This window comes from Eriocheir sinensis, chromosome 39, assembly GCF_024679095.1.
Source record: "Eriocheir sinensis breed Jianghai 21 chromosome 39, ASM2467909v1, whole genome shotgun sequence".
In the NCBI taxonomy this organism is placed as follows: Eukaryota; Metazoa; Arthropoda; class Malacostraca; order Decapoda; family Varunidae; genus Eriocheir; species Eriocheir sinensis.
The window spans coordinates 15,699,031-15,715,121 of NC_066547.1; the positions used below are offsets into that span (position 1 = coordinate 15,699,031).

A 16,091-nucleotide genomic window follows, 5' to 3' on the forward strand; every position below is an offset into this window, starting at 1 on the left:
TCTCTCTCTCTCTCTCTCTCTCTCTCTCTCTCTCTCTCTCTCCCCCCCCTTTCAGTCTTATTCATAATCTCAAAAGAGTAATACGACACACAACATTATCAGGCAAACTTCACCTTGTTACGGATTGTCGTTCCTATATAACATTAGTTTGTATTTGTTTTCACTGGGTTTTCTTAATTTGCATGACGCCTTTATCTTACGTATCTAAGTGCTACCTAACATGTCTTTACTGCTGGATAATATTTTCAACTTATTTATTGTATAGTGTTTACCTAGATGTACACTTGACACTATTATTTATTATCAAGTACAACAAAAGTATTTATTGGCTAAGTTATTTTGATACATTAGTTTCTATATTGGAATTAGTTTTAGTTTATATCTATATATATAGATATATATATATATATATATATATATATATATATATATATATATCTATATATATATATATATATATATATATGAGTTTACATACATATTATCTTATTCAGATCTAATACTTGTCGATTACAAAAAAGTATTCCTTCAACAGTATTTACTCCATAAATTATGTTGTGGTAAACTTACTTTAATTTCATCTTAGTTTTCATATTGGATTTAGCTTTATATTGTTTAGTAAGAGTTTACATACATAGCCCCCTATTCAGATGTAATACTTGTCCATTACATAAAAGTATTCCATCAACAGTATTTACTCGATAAGTTATGCTGTGATAAATTTCCTTTCATTTTATCTTAGTTTCCATACCGGATTTCCCTTTACAGTGTTGAGTAAAAGTTTACATCCATGATTATACATACATATTCCCTCATTCAAATCTACTACAATTACAGAAACAAAACTGCCTTATGTCATTTTAAACAGTAACTTTACCCTTGACATTTAAAGCTTATGTAGTGAACTCGAGACTCGGGTTTGCCTCCCTCCTTTTCCATGGTCGTGTCTCGGCAGCTTCCTGTGCTTTGAGCGGAGCAAGAGTCACTCGGCCAAGAACCTGAGACTCCCGCTGAAGGAGGCGCGGGTGGAGAAGGCCAACAGTTACCCGTGGATCCCCGGCGGAGGAATGGCTATCGAGGTGTCCGTGGATCGCAAGGTACGGAGGGGGGGAGGGAGTAGTGGTTCTGGTAGTGGTAGAGGGTGGGGTAGTGGTGATGGTCGTGGTGGAGGGGGTGAGTGGGACGGTGGTTATGGGGGGGCGGTGAGTGGGATGGTGGTTATGGGGGGGGGGGTTAGTGGGGTGGTGGTGGTGAGATCGGAAGTCATGGTGAGTGGTGGTCTTGGTGGTAGTGGTGATGGTGATGGTGGTAGTGGTGGTGGTGATGGTGGTAATAGGTAATCGGGTTATCAGTATATCTCAAATGTCACCCTAGATAATTACTGTGTGATCTTCCCAGCTTAATCACACTCACCCAGTTCATTCCAAGCCTTCTTAACCCAGCCCAGCTTCACTCCGTTTAGGCTAGTCTTTATGTAACCTTCCCATAACCTTCAGACTCACCCAAACTTTCCTCTCATCGTTTCTCCCCTCCATCTTTCCTATCGTCTGTCCATTCATTCATGCACCGATCCTTTCTTTCATCCGTTCATCTATCTCTTCTTTCTTCCTTCCTTCCTTCCTTCTCTCTCCACATCACCCAGGCTCTTCATGTTATCCCCAGTTAAGTCCCTTGCGTCCAACCTCACTTCATCTACAAAAATATCCTAACTCAGCCTCCCAATTCGTCTATCCAGCCCACCCTTACCAGCTCCTAAAATTCACCTCACCAGCTCCTTCTAACTCTCACCCAGGCTCTTCAGGTTATCCACAGTAAGTCCCACGAGGGCAAAACTTCATCGACTTAACTTGTATCTTAACCCAGCCTCGAGTTTCGCCTGCCTACCTAACCCACCCTCACCAGCTCCACCTAACCCTCACCCAGGCTCTTCAGATCCTCCCCAGTTATGTCCCGCGAGGGCAAAGCTTCGTCTATTTAACTTGTATCTTAACCCAGCCTCGAGTTTCGCCTGCCTACCTAACCCACCCTCACCAGCTCCACCTAACCTTCACTCAGGCTCTTCAGGTCCTCCCTAGTTAAGTCCCACGAGGGCAAAGCTTCGTCTATTTAACTTATATTTTAACCCAGCCTCCAGTTTCGCCTGCCTAACTAAACCACCCTCACCAGCTCCACCTAACCTTCACTCAGGCTCTTCAGGTCCTCCCTAGTTAAGTCCCACGAGGGCAAAGCTTCGTCTATCTAACTTATATCTTAACCCAGCCTCCAGTTTCGCCTGCCTACCTAAACCACCCTCACCAGCTCCACCTAACCTTCACTCAGGCTCTTCACGTCATCACTAGTTAAGTCCCACACCCCCAGCCTCATTTCATCTATATAAATCATGTCTTAGTTCAGCCTCCAGTTTCGCCTGCCCACCTAACTCATCTTTACCAGCCTCATTGAACATCATATAAGCCTCTCCAGGTCACCCCCAGTTAACTTCCTCGCGTCTCCCGCAGAGCTACTTCTTCGCCGCCATCCTCAACCGAGACGACGTGTTTGACGGGGTGCTGGAGGGCTGCCGACGGGCGGGCTCCTCCAGGTGTGACGCCCCGCATCCCGTCGAGAAGCCCAAGGAGCCCAAAGAACCCAAGGACGCTAAGGAAAAGGAGGTGAAGGACGCAAAAGAGGCCAAGGACAAATAAAGTGCCAATAATAGTTGTAGTTTTGGATGTGTTAGAATAGATTAGGGGAACAGAAGCTCAAGGAATCCCAAGACGTGAAAATCAGTCTCGCAAGGAACTGGAAAAGGCCAAGGACAAAGATCAGGAGAACGCCAAAGAAGAGAAAGAAAAATAAAGTGCCAAAACAGAGGTAGACGCAGATGTGCTTGAATAGATGACTGATAGTTTCAAGGCGACACGAACAGGGCATCGAGGAGCTTATAATCAAGGAAGTAAAGAACGTTGAGAACAAGAACCAAAAAGTCGAACCAAAGAAGTCAGTGCCAAGAAGGTAATATAGAGTTGTAGATGTGCTGCATAGAGAAAGGGAAGGTTGTATAGAAGAAACGAATATAAGGACACGAACGAAAGGCCTCCGAGAACGAGAACCAAAAAGTCAAACCAAAGAATTCAATTACAAATACAGTGCCAAGAAGGTAATATAGAGTTGTACATGTGTTGCATAGAGGACGGGAAGTCTGTGTAGATGAAGGAATATAAGGACACAATCGAGAGGTCTCCGAGAACGAGAGCCAAAAAGTCAAACCAAGGAATTCAATTACAAATACAGTGCCAAGGAGATAATATAGAGTTGTACATGTGTTGCATAGAGGACGGGAAGTCTGTATAGATGGAGGAATATAAGGACACAATCGAGAGGACTCCGAGAACGAGAACCAAAAAGTCAGACCAGAGAACCCAGTTACAAATACAGTGCCAAGAAGGTAATATAGAGTTGTAGATGTTATTAATAGATGAAGAAAAGTTTGTATAGATGAAACGAATATAAGGTCACGAAAGAAAGGCCTCCGACGACGAGAATCATAAAGACGAGACGAAAAAGACGAGGAAGAAGAAGAAGAAGAAGAAGAAGAAGAAGAAGCCCCAAAAGCCAAGGAGAAATACAGCGCCATAGATATATATAGTCATCCTTTTTAAAGTAGATGAAGAAAACATAATAAATAGAATTGGACACGTACATAGAAAACAACAACAAGAAAAACAAAACAAAACAAAAAAAGAGAACGGATACAAACACAGCCATAGATAACTGCACACACACACACACACACACACACACACACACAGACACAGAGGAAGGAAGATAAGGAATAAAGAGTAAGGAAAGATGGGTGGAGAAGGGGAATAAGGAGTGTAGAGAGAGGAAAGAAGGGCGAATAGGAGAGAAGGTGAGGAAGACGGTTATTCAGCAAACCAAACCCGCGAGGAGGAAGGAGAGGCAAGGCAAACGAACTAAGTGCCATTGTTATACTGTGACGAGCTCGACGCCGCCTCTGTGACAGCCCTTGCTAGATCAAACGTGTGTGTGTATGTGTGTGTGTTTGTGTGTGTGTGTGTGTGTGTGTGTGTGTGTGTGTGTGTGTATCTGAGACAAATCTACAGGAGAGAGTATTCAGATGTCCAATGACGTAAAAATTCACTCATGAGAACTCGATTAATCTCCTTCGTGGCCTTGGGAAACAGTTGATTTGGGAGCCGATAGCGTCTGAGAATACGGGCCCCCGAGCCTGTCTGTCTGTCAGCAAGAAGACTGGTTTAATAGATCGTTCCCACAACCACGACAAGCACAAAGAGGGAAAGGCTGGGGCCGCTGCGGTGACCCTAGGGACGGGTGTGCCTGGCGTGGGCGTGGGCGTGGGTGTGGGCGGTGCTGTCTAATATTAATGTGTAGCCTATACCTAAAACATACGCATTTATATATTCACCCAAAGATAAGTAGCGATGGTTTGGGAGACTCAAACTATCCATATATTTTAGCTGAGTATGTATATAGACCACGAGAGGAATAGTCTATATTATCTATTTTATAAGAGAGCATTATATGGCCTTGAAAAATAAACTATTTATCAGCAAGCAAGACTGTATGTACCCAGAGACAAATACTGGTAGCTTTGGACTGAAAACTTCGTGAATTATCCATCTATCTATCTGTCTAAATATCTATCTATCTGTCTACCTATATATCACTAGATGAGACTGCGAGTATATCACTTAAATGTTAGATTATATTATATATAGCCTTTAAAACTGAGCTATCCACAAGAAAGAGTTAACCAATATTTTTTTCTTCTTCACTAGTTAGCTCCGGAGCAACTTTCCTTCTGCAGTATTTCTTTCTTCCTACGACTTGGACTCATGAGGAGAGGCGTATCAAGACACAGCTGTAACTTGATGACGCCTGTTTTGTGGCAGCCGTGTTCCTTGCAGAGCAGCGTGTGGTGAACATTCATTAATTCTGCTTTGCCGTTGGTCTGTTTCCTTGATCGTATCAGTACGACTAAGGAACTATTCGTTCTATGTCCCTTTCTTGAGGCATGTCGAGGAAATCTAAGACTCTATATACAGACACCACCACCACCAGCACCACCATCCCGGAAGCGGCATCAGTGACGTAAGTCTCCACGCGTTGTGCAACACCCTTGGCTGTTTCGTCGTTCCTGATAAGATAAACAATTAGTCCCGTGACGTGTTTGCAGATGCAGCCTTGAGGCGAGGGGCTGACAGGGGACGAGTGGTCTTCCCTGTCACTTAAGTCACTCACTCTCTTGAAACGTAAACCCAGCTTTGTGGGATCACAGAACCATATGATGCGGTTTGTCCTACCAGTGATCTGCCTCAAGGGTAGCTAGCTCTGGGCAACTACTTTTAAGTTATAACTTATATCGTGGTTCAATATAGTGGTTCAATATTAAGGTACCACTGAATCTTTGGGCGATGCTACGGGCGAGTGACGGTAGGAAGGCCAGCGACGGGGCGGGTGGTGGTGGTGGTGGTGGGGTCCTCGTCCCCGCCCGCCCTTCCCGCAGTCCTTGAACAAGAAAATATGAGTGACAGAGACTGGCAGCGACGGGGAAGCAGCGAGCGGAAGGTGATGATGCTGATGGTAATGGGGGCTGGGAACGTTCCCCTCCCTACCCTAACCCGCCCCCTTCCTCTCACCGGCGGCCCTGAACAACAAAATATGAGTTGTGATTGTTCGGGGGGAGGCAGTGGTGGTAGTGGGGGTTTAACGGTAGGGCGAACTTCCCCGCTCACCTCAGCTCTCCCTCCCTCTCTCCCATGCACGCACTCTCTCTAATCACCGGAGTCCCTAAGCAAAATATGAGTTGTGACTGGGAGCGGGGCAGACCGTTGGTGGTAAGGGTTGAGGGGGATCACATAAGATCCCCCGCTCTCCTCAGTCCTCCCCCCACTCTGTCTCCCCTCATCGGCGGCCCTGAACAACAAAATATGAATTGTGATTGGGCGCGGGGCAGTGGCAGACGGGTGTTGGGGTGGCTGGGGGAGGTCACACAAGCTTCCCCGCTCCCCTCGGTCCTCCGCACTCGGTCTCCCTTCACCGGCGTCCCTGAACAACAAAATATGAGTTGTGATTGGGCGCTGGGCGTGGCTGGCGGCGTGAGCGAACTAGAGGCCAGGCCGGAGTGCGGGCAGGCAGGTAGCTATTTCAGGAGGGTGAAGGAAGTGACGCCGGGCGGGCAGGGGCGCCGAAAATAGCCGCGTGGTGAGTGTGGAGGGCTGGCGGGCACACAGGCGGGCAGTGGGCGATAGGAGCGGGGCCGCGAGGTGTTGTCAGTCCACACAGTGTCGCTAGCACCTGAGGCACCATGATGCGAGGACCGAGTTATGACGATGCGTACATCGGGCGGAAAATGTCGCAGATGTCTGGACCGACCTTCAGCTCGCCGGGACCCATCTCCTACGGGCGGCCCCCCTACGGCGGCTACATGCAAGTAGGTAGACGTGGAGGTGACCTGCAAGACTCCAGCGTTCAAGTGTGTGTTTGTGTGTTTGTATGTGTGAGAACAGGACCTTGTATTGTTCCTTCACCCTGTTGGCGTCCCTGTACTGACCACGTTATAAGCAAGGCTGCCACACTTGGGTAGAGCGGTGCCACAATTAGGCGAGTGACCAGCCTTGCACCTTGGCCCTCGTGTGTGGACGCAAGACAATTCATACCAATACGATTACCATTATTATTATCATCCATTTACCAATGATGCAAAACACGGGTGTCGAGGGTTTAAACCACAAACTAAACACATCCACTTACAAACTCTACGACCTCAACACGGCACAAACCCAACCCTCGTAAGTGTGTGGAGGGGAAGGTTAAGGTATTGTCCTTTTACTTCCCACACCAGCACGAGTATGGCACAGTGATAGAAAAGCAGAGTTCATTAGCAGCACACGTTGGCGGCCATGCATACCACGTTGCTCCCGGCTACCCAAAAACACAGGCCAAGACGAGGGGGAAGGGAGGGAAGGAGGAGGAGGAGGAGGAGGAGGAGCAGGAGGGGAAGGCAAGATGGAAGCTGATGGCGCCACCGTCGTCGTTGCAACACTCGCCAACCTACATAGACACTTTTACAATCTCACCTTGGATATTTTCACTCTATTTTTTGTATTATCTTCTGTCAAGTATTTACGCCCACCTGATTCTTTTTCTTCCCATTTCGCTTTGTTCTACGTAGCTTTTAATGTCTTAGATATCTGACTGGTCCACTTATTTTCTTCCCTTCGATCTCTCTATCCATAAGCCCATCGAGATATTCACTCTATATTTAATATCATCATCGCCTTTGGACTCTTAATATGCCCACCTGATTCTTTTTTACTTTTCATTTCACTCTCTTCTACGTGGCAAATCTGATGTCTTTTGTCCTTTCCTCTATAACTGTTCAACTTCCCCTCCATTTTTTCTACTTTCATCTAACTTATTTTCCCCTTTGGATTTCCTTTGAATCTCTACCTACCACTTCCTATTAGCCTTTGAATCCCTCAGCTCTATACGCAACCTTGTCATCGCCTTCAAGCATTACCGAACCTTCCCTTGTATATTACTGCCCTCATTCGTGTCGTTTTTCCCATAGGTTAGATTTCTTTTCAGTAACTTGTCTATTCCTTCTCGTCACTTAACTTTGCGTCCCTCGACCCGATACACAACCTTGTCATCGCCTTCATGCATTACCGAACCTTCCCCTATGCCTTGTTATTCGTGTTCTTTTTCCCTTAGGTTAGATTTCATTTCAGTAACTTGTTTATGTCTTTTTGTCACATCCCTTTGCAACCCTCGACTCTATTTCCAACCTTGTCATCGCCGTCCTTCACACATTACCAAACCTTCCCTTTCAACACGACCCCTACACAGCCACGCCTCACTGCCCTCACTCCCCTTTGACATGTTTTTTCTGCTCGTCTAATCCCGTACATACATACCTACACCCCTGGACACACACACACACGCACGCAGACACATCCTTAACGCTTCTGTCCCGTGTCATTCTCCTCTCCTCTCCTTTCCTCTCCTGCTCTCTCAAACCAGACCCAAATAAGGGGAGGCAGCTCTTGCGGAGACTGAACTAGAAGACTCCACGCTGGTCTAACACGGAAATCATCGATGTAAAGAGAGGTTATCCGCACACCCTCACGCACTGACACATCCAAACACTCACCCACCCACACCCACACACACTAGAGGACAAGCTGTATGCATATATGAGTGTATTATCAAGTACACTTACCTACACTAACGTACAAAATAGTGTTACTTTAGTCGTCGAAGGAACAAACTCCCAATCATCCTTCAGCCCAGTGACGTAGACAGTAATGTAATTAAAGAATGCTACTACTTTATTTCATAGAAGGAAAACGAGTTAATTCACAGGGTCAGGGTGGAGAGAGAGAGAGAGAGAGAGAGAGAGAGAGAGAGAGAGAGAGAGAGAGAGAGAGAGAGAGAGAGAGAGAGAGAGAGAGCACGGTAAAAACAAAATCTAATCGAAATAGGAATAACATAGTAATCGCACAAGTCCCAGAACATACTAAAGCTTACCTTAACCCTCCTGCCCATTGTTTATCCTGCTGTCACCCCTCTATTAACCTTTACGTTCAAATCTTCCCTTCAGTGATCACCTTCTTATGAACAGGCTTCTTATCTTTGAATCCGTCCTCACTAAGCCATAAAATCTTAAGTCTACCTTCGTACTTGTTGTGTTTACCTGCATTATATCCCACATTCAAGCCTTCCATTCAGTGATTATCTCCTTATTAACAGGCTTTTTATATTCGAATCCGTCCTCACTAAGCCATAAAATCTTAAGTCTACCTTCGTACTTGTTGTGTTTACCTGCATTATATCCCACATTCAAGCCTTCCATTCAGTGATTATCTCCTTATTAACAGACTTTTTATCTTCGAGTCCGTCGTCACTAAGCTATAAAATCTTAAGTCTACCTTCGTACTTGTTGTGTTTACCTGCATTATATCCCACATTCAAGCCTTCCATTCTGTGATTACCTTATTAACAGGCCTCCTATTCTCTGTCCTTCTAACTCTCTCAACTTGCCCTCACTAACACTGACTACCTTCATTCCTTCCTTCCTTCCTTTCCTTCCTCCCTCCGTCCCTCATTTTCTTTCTTCTTCCCTTCTTTTCTTTCATCTCCTCCCTTGTTTCCACTCTTTTTCCTTTCTCTGTAATTTCCTTTCCTCCCCTTTTATTATTTATACTACCTCTTGAGCTTTTTCTAGGGTATTTTATGGTTAAAGAAAGTATCGAGCCTCCAATCAGCTACCCTACAACTTATTTCCTAATTAGTATGATACGTAACATACATGGACCATTACTACTATCCATTACTGTTACTACCATCCATCACTACCTTCCTACCTGTTGTTTTTACCTGCATTATCAACTACATGCAAGCCTTCCCTTCAGCCTTCACGTCCACGCTCCCTTCCCTCTATTCCACTGCCATGCTCACTGCTCCTGCTTCGGCTCACACTATATATAACTTGGACCAGCCATCTCTCTCTCTCTCTCTCTCTCTCTCTCTCTCTCTCTCTCTGGTTTCACGAATGTAGACAGATCAACATTGTTTATGATCGATGACACTTTGCGTACGAGGAACAATGGCGTAAAACTCAACTGTAGACAAGTAAATTCAGACTGCACCAAATTTTTCTTCACCAACGTTGTAGTACGAGAATGGAATAAGCTCCCACCGTCAGTGGTCCAGTGTAGCACGATTGACTCCTTCAAAAACAAGCTCGACCGTCACTTCCTTCAACTTAATATTAACTAGAGTTGAAATGCAACGTTTTGGAGCCATCTGATTAATGTAGAATCACTTAGGTTTAAGGACAGACCACCTAGTCTGGACCATGGGGTCTGTGTGGTCTGATTTTCTATGTAAATCTATGTAATTTTCTCTCTCTCTCTCTCTCTCTCTCTCTCTCTCTCTCTGTGTGTGTGTGTGTGTGTGTGTGTGTGTGTGTGTGTGTGTGTATTTGAGAGCTAGATTATGTCCCTCTGTCTGTCTGTCTATCTCTCTGTCTGTTTGTCTACCTGTCTGCTGTTCTTGAAGGAAAGGAGATACAAAAAAAGGGAGGCAGAAGGGAGGATGGGAAGAGGGGAAGCAGGACGGAGGGAAGCGAAATGAAAAGGAAGCCGGAATGGAAGGAAAGAAGGAAATAATGAGGAAAGGAAAATAGAAAGGAAACAAGGAAAAGAAAAAAGGAAGAAGGAAATGAAGGAAGAAAGAAAAGGAGAGAAGGAAATGCATGAATGAATGAATGAATGAATTACTGAATGAATGCAGGAAGGAAGGCAGGAAGGAGAGTGAAATGACTCATTAGAGGTCTTGATCTGTCCCGTGTCAATTATTAAAAAAGGCAGGAAGGAAAAAGGATTGGGAAGGAAAGTTAGGAGGAAACAAAGTGAAAAAAAACACTTACTTAAGAAAAGAAGGCATAAAATAATGAAAAAAACCCAGTGTTATCAATTTGGTCATGTCTCTATCAGTCTACCATTTGTTATAACACGGATTAATTATGTTCTTGTCTCCCTGCAGGACCCCCACGCCTACGGCTACATGCCTCCGGTTAGTGTGGTTTGGTGCGACGAGTGCTTTGCCTCGTGAGTCAGTCTTGTTGCCTAGTACACGCAAGAGCTTTTACCTCTATCGTGTTGTTACCGTGTGTAGTTTGGGCCCGTTGTGTGCCTTCCCTAGTGTGTTAGTCGCTGCCTAGTCCAAGCAACATCTATTACTTCTATAGTGTGTTCCTTCCATAGTGTCTTGTTTAGTTTACACAACACCTATTACCTCAGTCGTGTTGCTACCGTGTGTAGTTTGGGCCCGTTGTCTTCCTTCCCTAGTGTGTTAGTCGTTGTCTAGTCCAAGCAAAATGCAACATATGATCTACTGTGTTGTCTGGACCCGACTTGTGCCTTCCCTAGTGTCTTACTGCAACATCTATTATCTCTATCGTGTTCTTGTGGGACCTTGTGTTGTTTGGGCCCGACGCGTGTCTTTCTTAGTATGTTAGTTTCGTTGCCTAAATTCTTCGTCATGCTCTAGTGGTATCTCCTGTTGTGTGGGTCTTTGTGACAGGCCTAGTGTGTTAGTCATGTTTTCTCAAGTTTACGTATTATCTATATTACCTCAACCATGCTTTTGAGGTATCTCGTGCTGTGTGTCTTGCTGTCTAGTGTCACTGTAGTAGACTCTCGTTCCCGAGTCTCTAACCTTCGCTGCTTCGTATCCTAGTCACAGCTGCGGTCTTTTTCGTGGCCTATAGAGTATTCGTTTTGTTCTCTATCTTGAGGGTGAACTTCATCCACCTGAATGCTATGTAGAGTCATGTTCCTCTCCCTAGTCTCCATGTTAGCTAGTGCCTGCCGTGTTCTCTGTGCTATCTTGTTTTCATGCATCTGTCTTATAGTTACACGTAAAGTCCTTTCCGTGTCCTGATATAAGTACTGCTCTCTGTTTTGCGAGTCCGTATAACACTAAGCTTCTATCCTCAAGCCCGTATTTTTAAACGTATCGGCACTTCAGTTCGCCTGTTTGAAAAGCCTCTCGTGGAAGTTGCTGGCATTTTCATGGACTGTTTTGAGATCCCAGCGATTGTTTTACATGACATCTGAACGAAAAAAAACCCACCCATGAAAACTAGGCCAACTTCTCTGTGGACTTAGCAAACAGTCGTAATGGGAGACCGATACATATAAGACTATGGTCCTTAGTCTTCGTGTTAGTACTAGTATATGTCGTGAATCTGCATCGTGATATTGTACCTTAGTCTTTACCTTACTTACAAGTACAGTTATTTTTCAGGCCCTAGTACTAGATATATCAACTTTATTACAGAAACTTTTGTCAGCGAGATAAAAAGTACCATGTTTCCTGATGCTTGCAAGTATTCTGGATTTTTTTTTTCACTTTACGACAGCAAATATACTCGATACTTTTTTTCATATGGACAAGTACTAGTTCGTGACCATTTCTCGACACCCGGCTCATCCAATGGCCCTTCGAGACACTAAATGGGCAAAACCCGCAGCCCGGTAACAGTTCCTACGTCATGCCCTCGTCCTTGTGTTGTTGCTCAGGACGCACCCTTATAGGTGGATATCTAGCAAGCAAAGAACAACTAACTTGACATGTTGAGTCATACTGCTTGTTGGTTTACCACACACGTTGATAAAGAAATGGATTAACGAAGTAGAATGTTAAGAAACGCGGAAACAATAAAAATATGACTCGTCTGTGGTGTGTGTGTGTGTGTGTGTGTGTGTGTGTGTGTGTGTGTATGTGTGTGTTTGACAAGAACACTAATGATATCGCTTAACAAGACGCCATTAAACTCAGGTACATATTTAAGTGTCTACTTATATACACACACACACACACACACACACACACACACACACACACACACACACATACACACCGGTTGGCCATGAACTCGGGCTAAGACGGACACACACACACACACACACACACACACACACACACACACACACACACACACACACACACACACACACACACACACACAGAATTTCAGGCGCCAAAATATATCTGGAGACTCTTAGACCCTTGGCACACGACACACGCTTCCGGCACTATCTCTCAGCGGGGATCACATATTGTTTTACACGCGTGGAAATACAGAGCAAAAGAATAGTTGTAATATCACTTTGGGAGGAACGCACACACGCACACACACACACCTCTTCCCCGCAGGCCCGAACCCAACACCGCCACAGCGAACTCTATACCGCGGGAGGGAGAGGCGGGTGGGAGGAAGGACTGAATGGAGGTCTGACACGAAAGGCACAGTACATTCTCCTCTCCCCTCTTTCTCCCTCTCTCCTCCCTTCCATGTTGGTTACTCTTAAATAAAAAAAAAGGTAGGAAATATATCTACAGTCATACACAATAATTTTACTTCATTCTTATTACTGTTGATATGATTTGTGCGTTCTTAGCAGCGTAAAAAATAGAAAAGCAGGCACAGAGTAAATAGAGGGTAAAGTAAGATTAAACAACAGCTATGCACGTAATTACTGAGGGAGGGGAACATCTTAGACCTGTAGTATTAAACGTATCGGCACTTAAGTTCGCCTGTTTGATAAGCCTCATGTTGTAGAAATTGCTGGGATTTTCATGTACTGTTTGGATATTCTAGTGCTAGATTTACACGACTTCTGCATCTTGAACGGGTAAATTACACATGAAAACCTAATCAATCTTCTCTGTGGCCTTGGAAAATAGTCGTAATGGGAGACTGAGACGTTTAACCTGGTACCTGCGGGGATCATGTTTCTTAAAGGCCCCTCTAAGCGAGAATAGTGAGAAAAAATCATCACTCACGCACACCATTTCATTATATATATCAACGCATTTGTGATCGGTTTATGCATCATCTATTTTTTGGGGTTTATATCATGGCACAAATTTGGCCCGTCGCTGCTACACGGTAAAGCCACAAATTTAGCCCGTCGCTGCTACCAGGTTAAAAATGCGGAGCTAGAGCGAGAGTGTCGGTATCACGAAGAAAAGGTGTCAAAGACGAGCTACTGGGGACAAACAGGACGGCAGAATCGCTCAAACAGATGAAGCTTGTCCCTCCCTCCGCCACGCCTTGAACAACGGGCCAAAGGAAGACAAAGCACCCACACTATTGTTGATGGAGACCAAGACGACGTGTAAATATTCACGCGTTAGTGTTGGAGGTGGAGGAAGGACGGAAGACATTTAGAAGCTGGGAAAAGTCACGGTCGCCACGCCTGGTTGCAAAAGACAACAGTGATGGCATTGGCACTTAGCTCTTCCAACCTTCACGTGGGCTGGTGATAGAAAAGACGTAGCCACTCTTTCCAACCCTTCATCCTCGGACCTATCGCTAATGCTTTACTGTGTTGCATTAGGTAAGGATTCAGGACCGTGTTTTTAAATATATCAGCCCCCCCCAGTTTGCTTATTTGAAAAGCTCCTCGTCGTAGAAGTTGCTGGGATATTCAAGGACTGTTTTGTGATCCTGGTGATAGTTTTACACGACGTCTGGGTCTTGAACGGGAAAATCACCCATGAAAACCAGGTTAATCCTCTCTGTGGCCTTGGGAAAAAGTCGCTGTGGGAGCCCGATACGTTTAAGAATATGGACAACAATCTTATCCCGCTCCTGCACACTCTTCAGTCAGGCGAATCCCTCCCACGGGTCTCGTAAGGCCTAGAGAGTGATCTACAGAGCGCCTTGCCGGCTGAGTTACTGCATAATTATCCCGCGCGTATATTTTTGCCGCACCTTTACCGAGGAGTGACGCGGCCGTAAAGAGGACGAGATATGGCCCGGCTCAGTGGTGGCGGCGGCTTCTTGGACGATGCAGGGACTATATATAGGGGGACATGGACCGTTGTGTGTGTATAGCGGTGATGGATGGGACACGCTGTTACTCTATGCAAGGAATATATAGGGGGACCTGCGGCCATATTCTTAAACATTTCGGCGCCCAAACATACACATTTGATAAGGCTTTTGTAGGAGTTTAGTTCATTTCCAAGGGTAGTTTTATGACCCTGGTAATAGTCTGACCCTTTTTCTGTACCATGAATCCTAAAAAAACACTCATGAGGACCTTATTGATCTCCTTTTCGGCCTTTGGAAATAGTTGATGTGAGAGGTGAAAGTGTCTAAGAATACCGACCATAGACGATTGTATAATATCAATGATGGCCGGGTCACGCTATTACTCAATGCAGGGAATATATGGAGGGGGAACATGGACGCTTGCATGTGCATAGCAATGATGGACGGGGCACGCTACCACCTCTGTCATAATACAGTGTTAAGTGTCGAGATGAAGAGTCTCAAAAATACATAAATGTCAAGATGCTTGTGTTTGTAATGGGGTACAGAACACTTTCCCCCTCTAGCTGATATATATAGATTGGCAGATAGATTTACTAATAGACTGATAGGTAGGCAGACGGATGAAAAGATATTGATATGGACAGAAATGGATAAGGAAAAGTTAGTTCGTTAGATTGAAAATAAGATAAGTTGGTGCGTAAATATGTCGATAAAAAAATAATACAACTCAGGACTGATAGGTAGACAGAAATAGATAAGGAAAAGTTAGTTCGGTATATTGGTAGACAAAAATAAAAGCTCGTTCGTAAAAAAAAATAGACAAGAAATTCAATAAACACAGCGCAGGATTACATGACAGACGCGACATTCTTGTAAATACATAAATACCACGTTAGTAATAGCATTGCGATGTATATGGGAAGCGATTACTCCCGTCAGAGAAATAAAAAGACGTATATATTTTGTACAGTCCCACATTATTAAGCCATGAATGTTGATACCCTTGTGATGTATTTGAGCACCCATTACGCCCGTCAGAGAGGTAGATAGATTGATTTTTTTCATTTCTCTCTCTCTCTCTCTCTCTCTCTCTCTCTCTCTCTCTCTCTCTCTCTCTCTCTCTCTCTCTCTCGCTCGGTGATGCTCAAACGAGACTAATAACAGCGAGGAAAACCGATATTGCGCTAACACACACACACACACACACACACACACACACACACACACTGGGTAATATCATGTAACAATACTACTACGCGGGTTTCGAAGTGGGGATACACATACCTTTTCCTTGGTTTGAATTTACATTTCTCTCTTTCTTTATTTTTATTATTATTTATCAGAGCTGTTTTTCTTTAATTTGCTGTTCCCGTATCTTTTTTTTATCTCAATTAGATATTCTTTATATATCTATTCATCCATCTATCTGTCTATCTATCTATCTATCTATCTATGAGGCTGTAGTAAGGCAGTTAATGTCAAAGGAGATGAAATTAGATTAAGATTGCAACACAAGGAGGTAAATTGAGAGGGGCTCATGACAGTATAAAAAGTATTAGAGAAGATTAGAGAGGAGGCGGAGGAGGAGGAGGAGGTGGAGGAAAGAGGGGAAAATGGGGAATAGAAAGGAGAGGGAGAGGAGGGAAGTGGAGCTAAGGAGAGAGAGAGAGAGAAGGCAAGGTAGGGGAGTAAGAGGAGGGGGGAGAGG

At 44.6% G+C, this 16,091-nt stretch overlaps 2 protein-coding genes across 7 annotated transcripts in view; both read left to right on the forward strand.

The window, feature by feature from the left end:
• The window catches only part of LOC127009076 (GRAM domain-containing protein 4-like), a 43,740-nt gene extending 39,163 nt beyond the window's left edge, over positions 1-4,577 (forward strand). The window contains exons 13-15 of one of the 3 annotated variants that reach the window (XR_007761571.1): positions 956-1,097; positions 2,499-3,218; positions 3,363-4,577. Coding sequence is in view for 1 of the 3 variants with exons in the window: in XM_050881810.1 (XP_050737767.1) it covers positions 956-1,097; positions 2,499-2,684 (328 nt within the window). In the remaining 2 variants the exon portion in view is untranslated. Of the gene's footprint in view, positions 1-955; positions 1,098-2,498 lie in introns of all 3 variants that reach the window. The other 2 variants (XR_007761572.1, XM_050881810.1) reach the window with 2 other exon arrangements.
• Positions 4,578-6,060: 1,483 nt separating this feature from the next.
• LOC127009077 (uncharacterized abhydrolase domain-containing protein DDB_G0269086-like) overlaps positions 6,061-16,091 on the forward strand; it is a 96,734-nt gene continuing 86,703 nt past the window's right edge. Inside the window, exons 1-2 of one of the 4 annotated variants that reach the window (XM_050881840.1) lie at positions 6,073-6,457; positions 10,576-10,605. In XM_050881840.1, coding sequence (XP_050737797.1) covers positions 6,332-6,457; positions 10,576-10,605 — 156 coding nt within the window. In that variant the 5' untranslated portion in view covers positions 6,073-6,331. Of the gene's footprint in view, positions 6,458-10,575; positions 10,606-16,091 lie in introns of all 4 variants that reach the window. The other 3 variants (XM_050881842.1, XM_050881841.1, XM_050881844.1) reach the window with 3 other exon arrangements.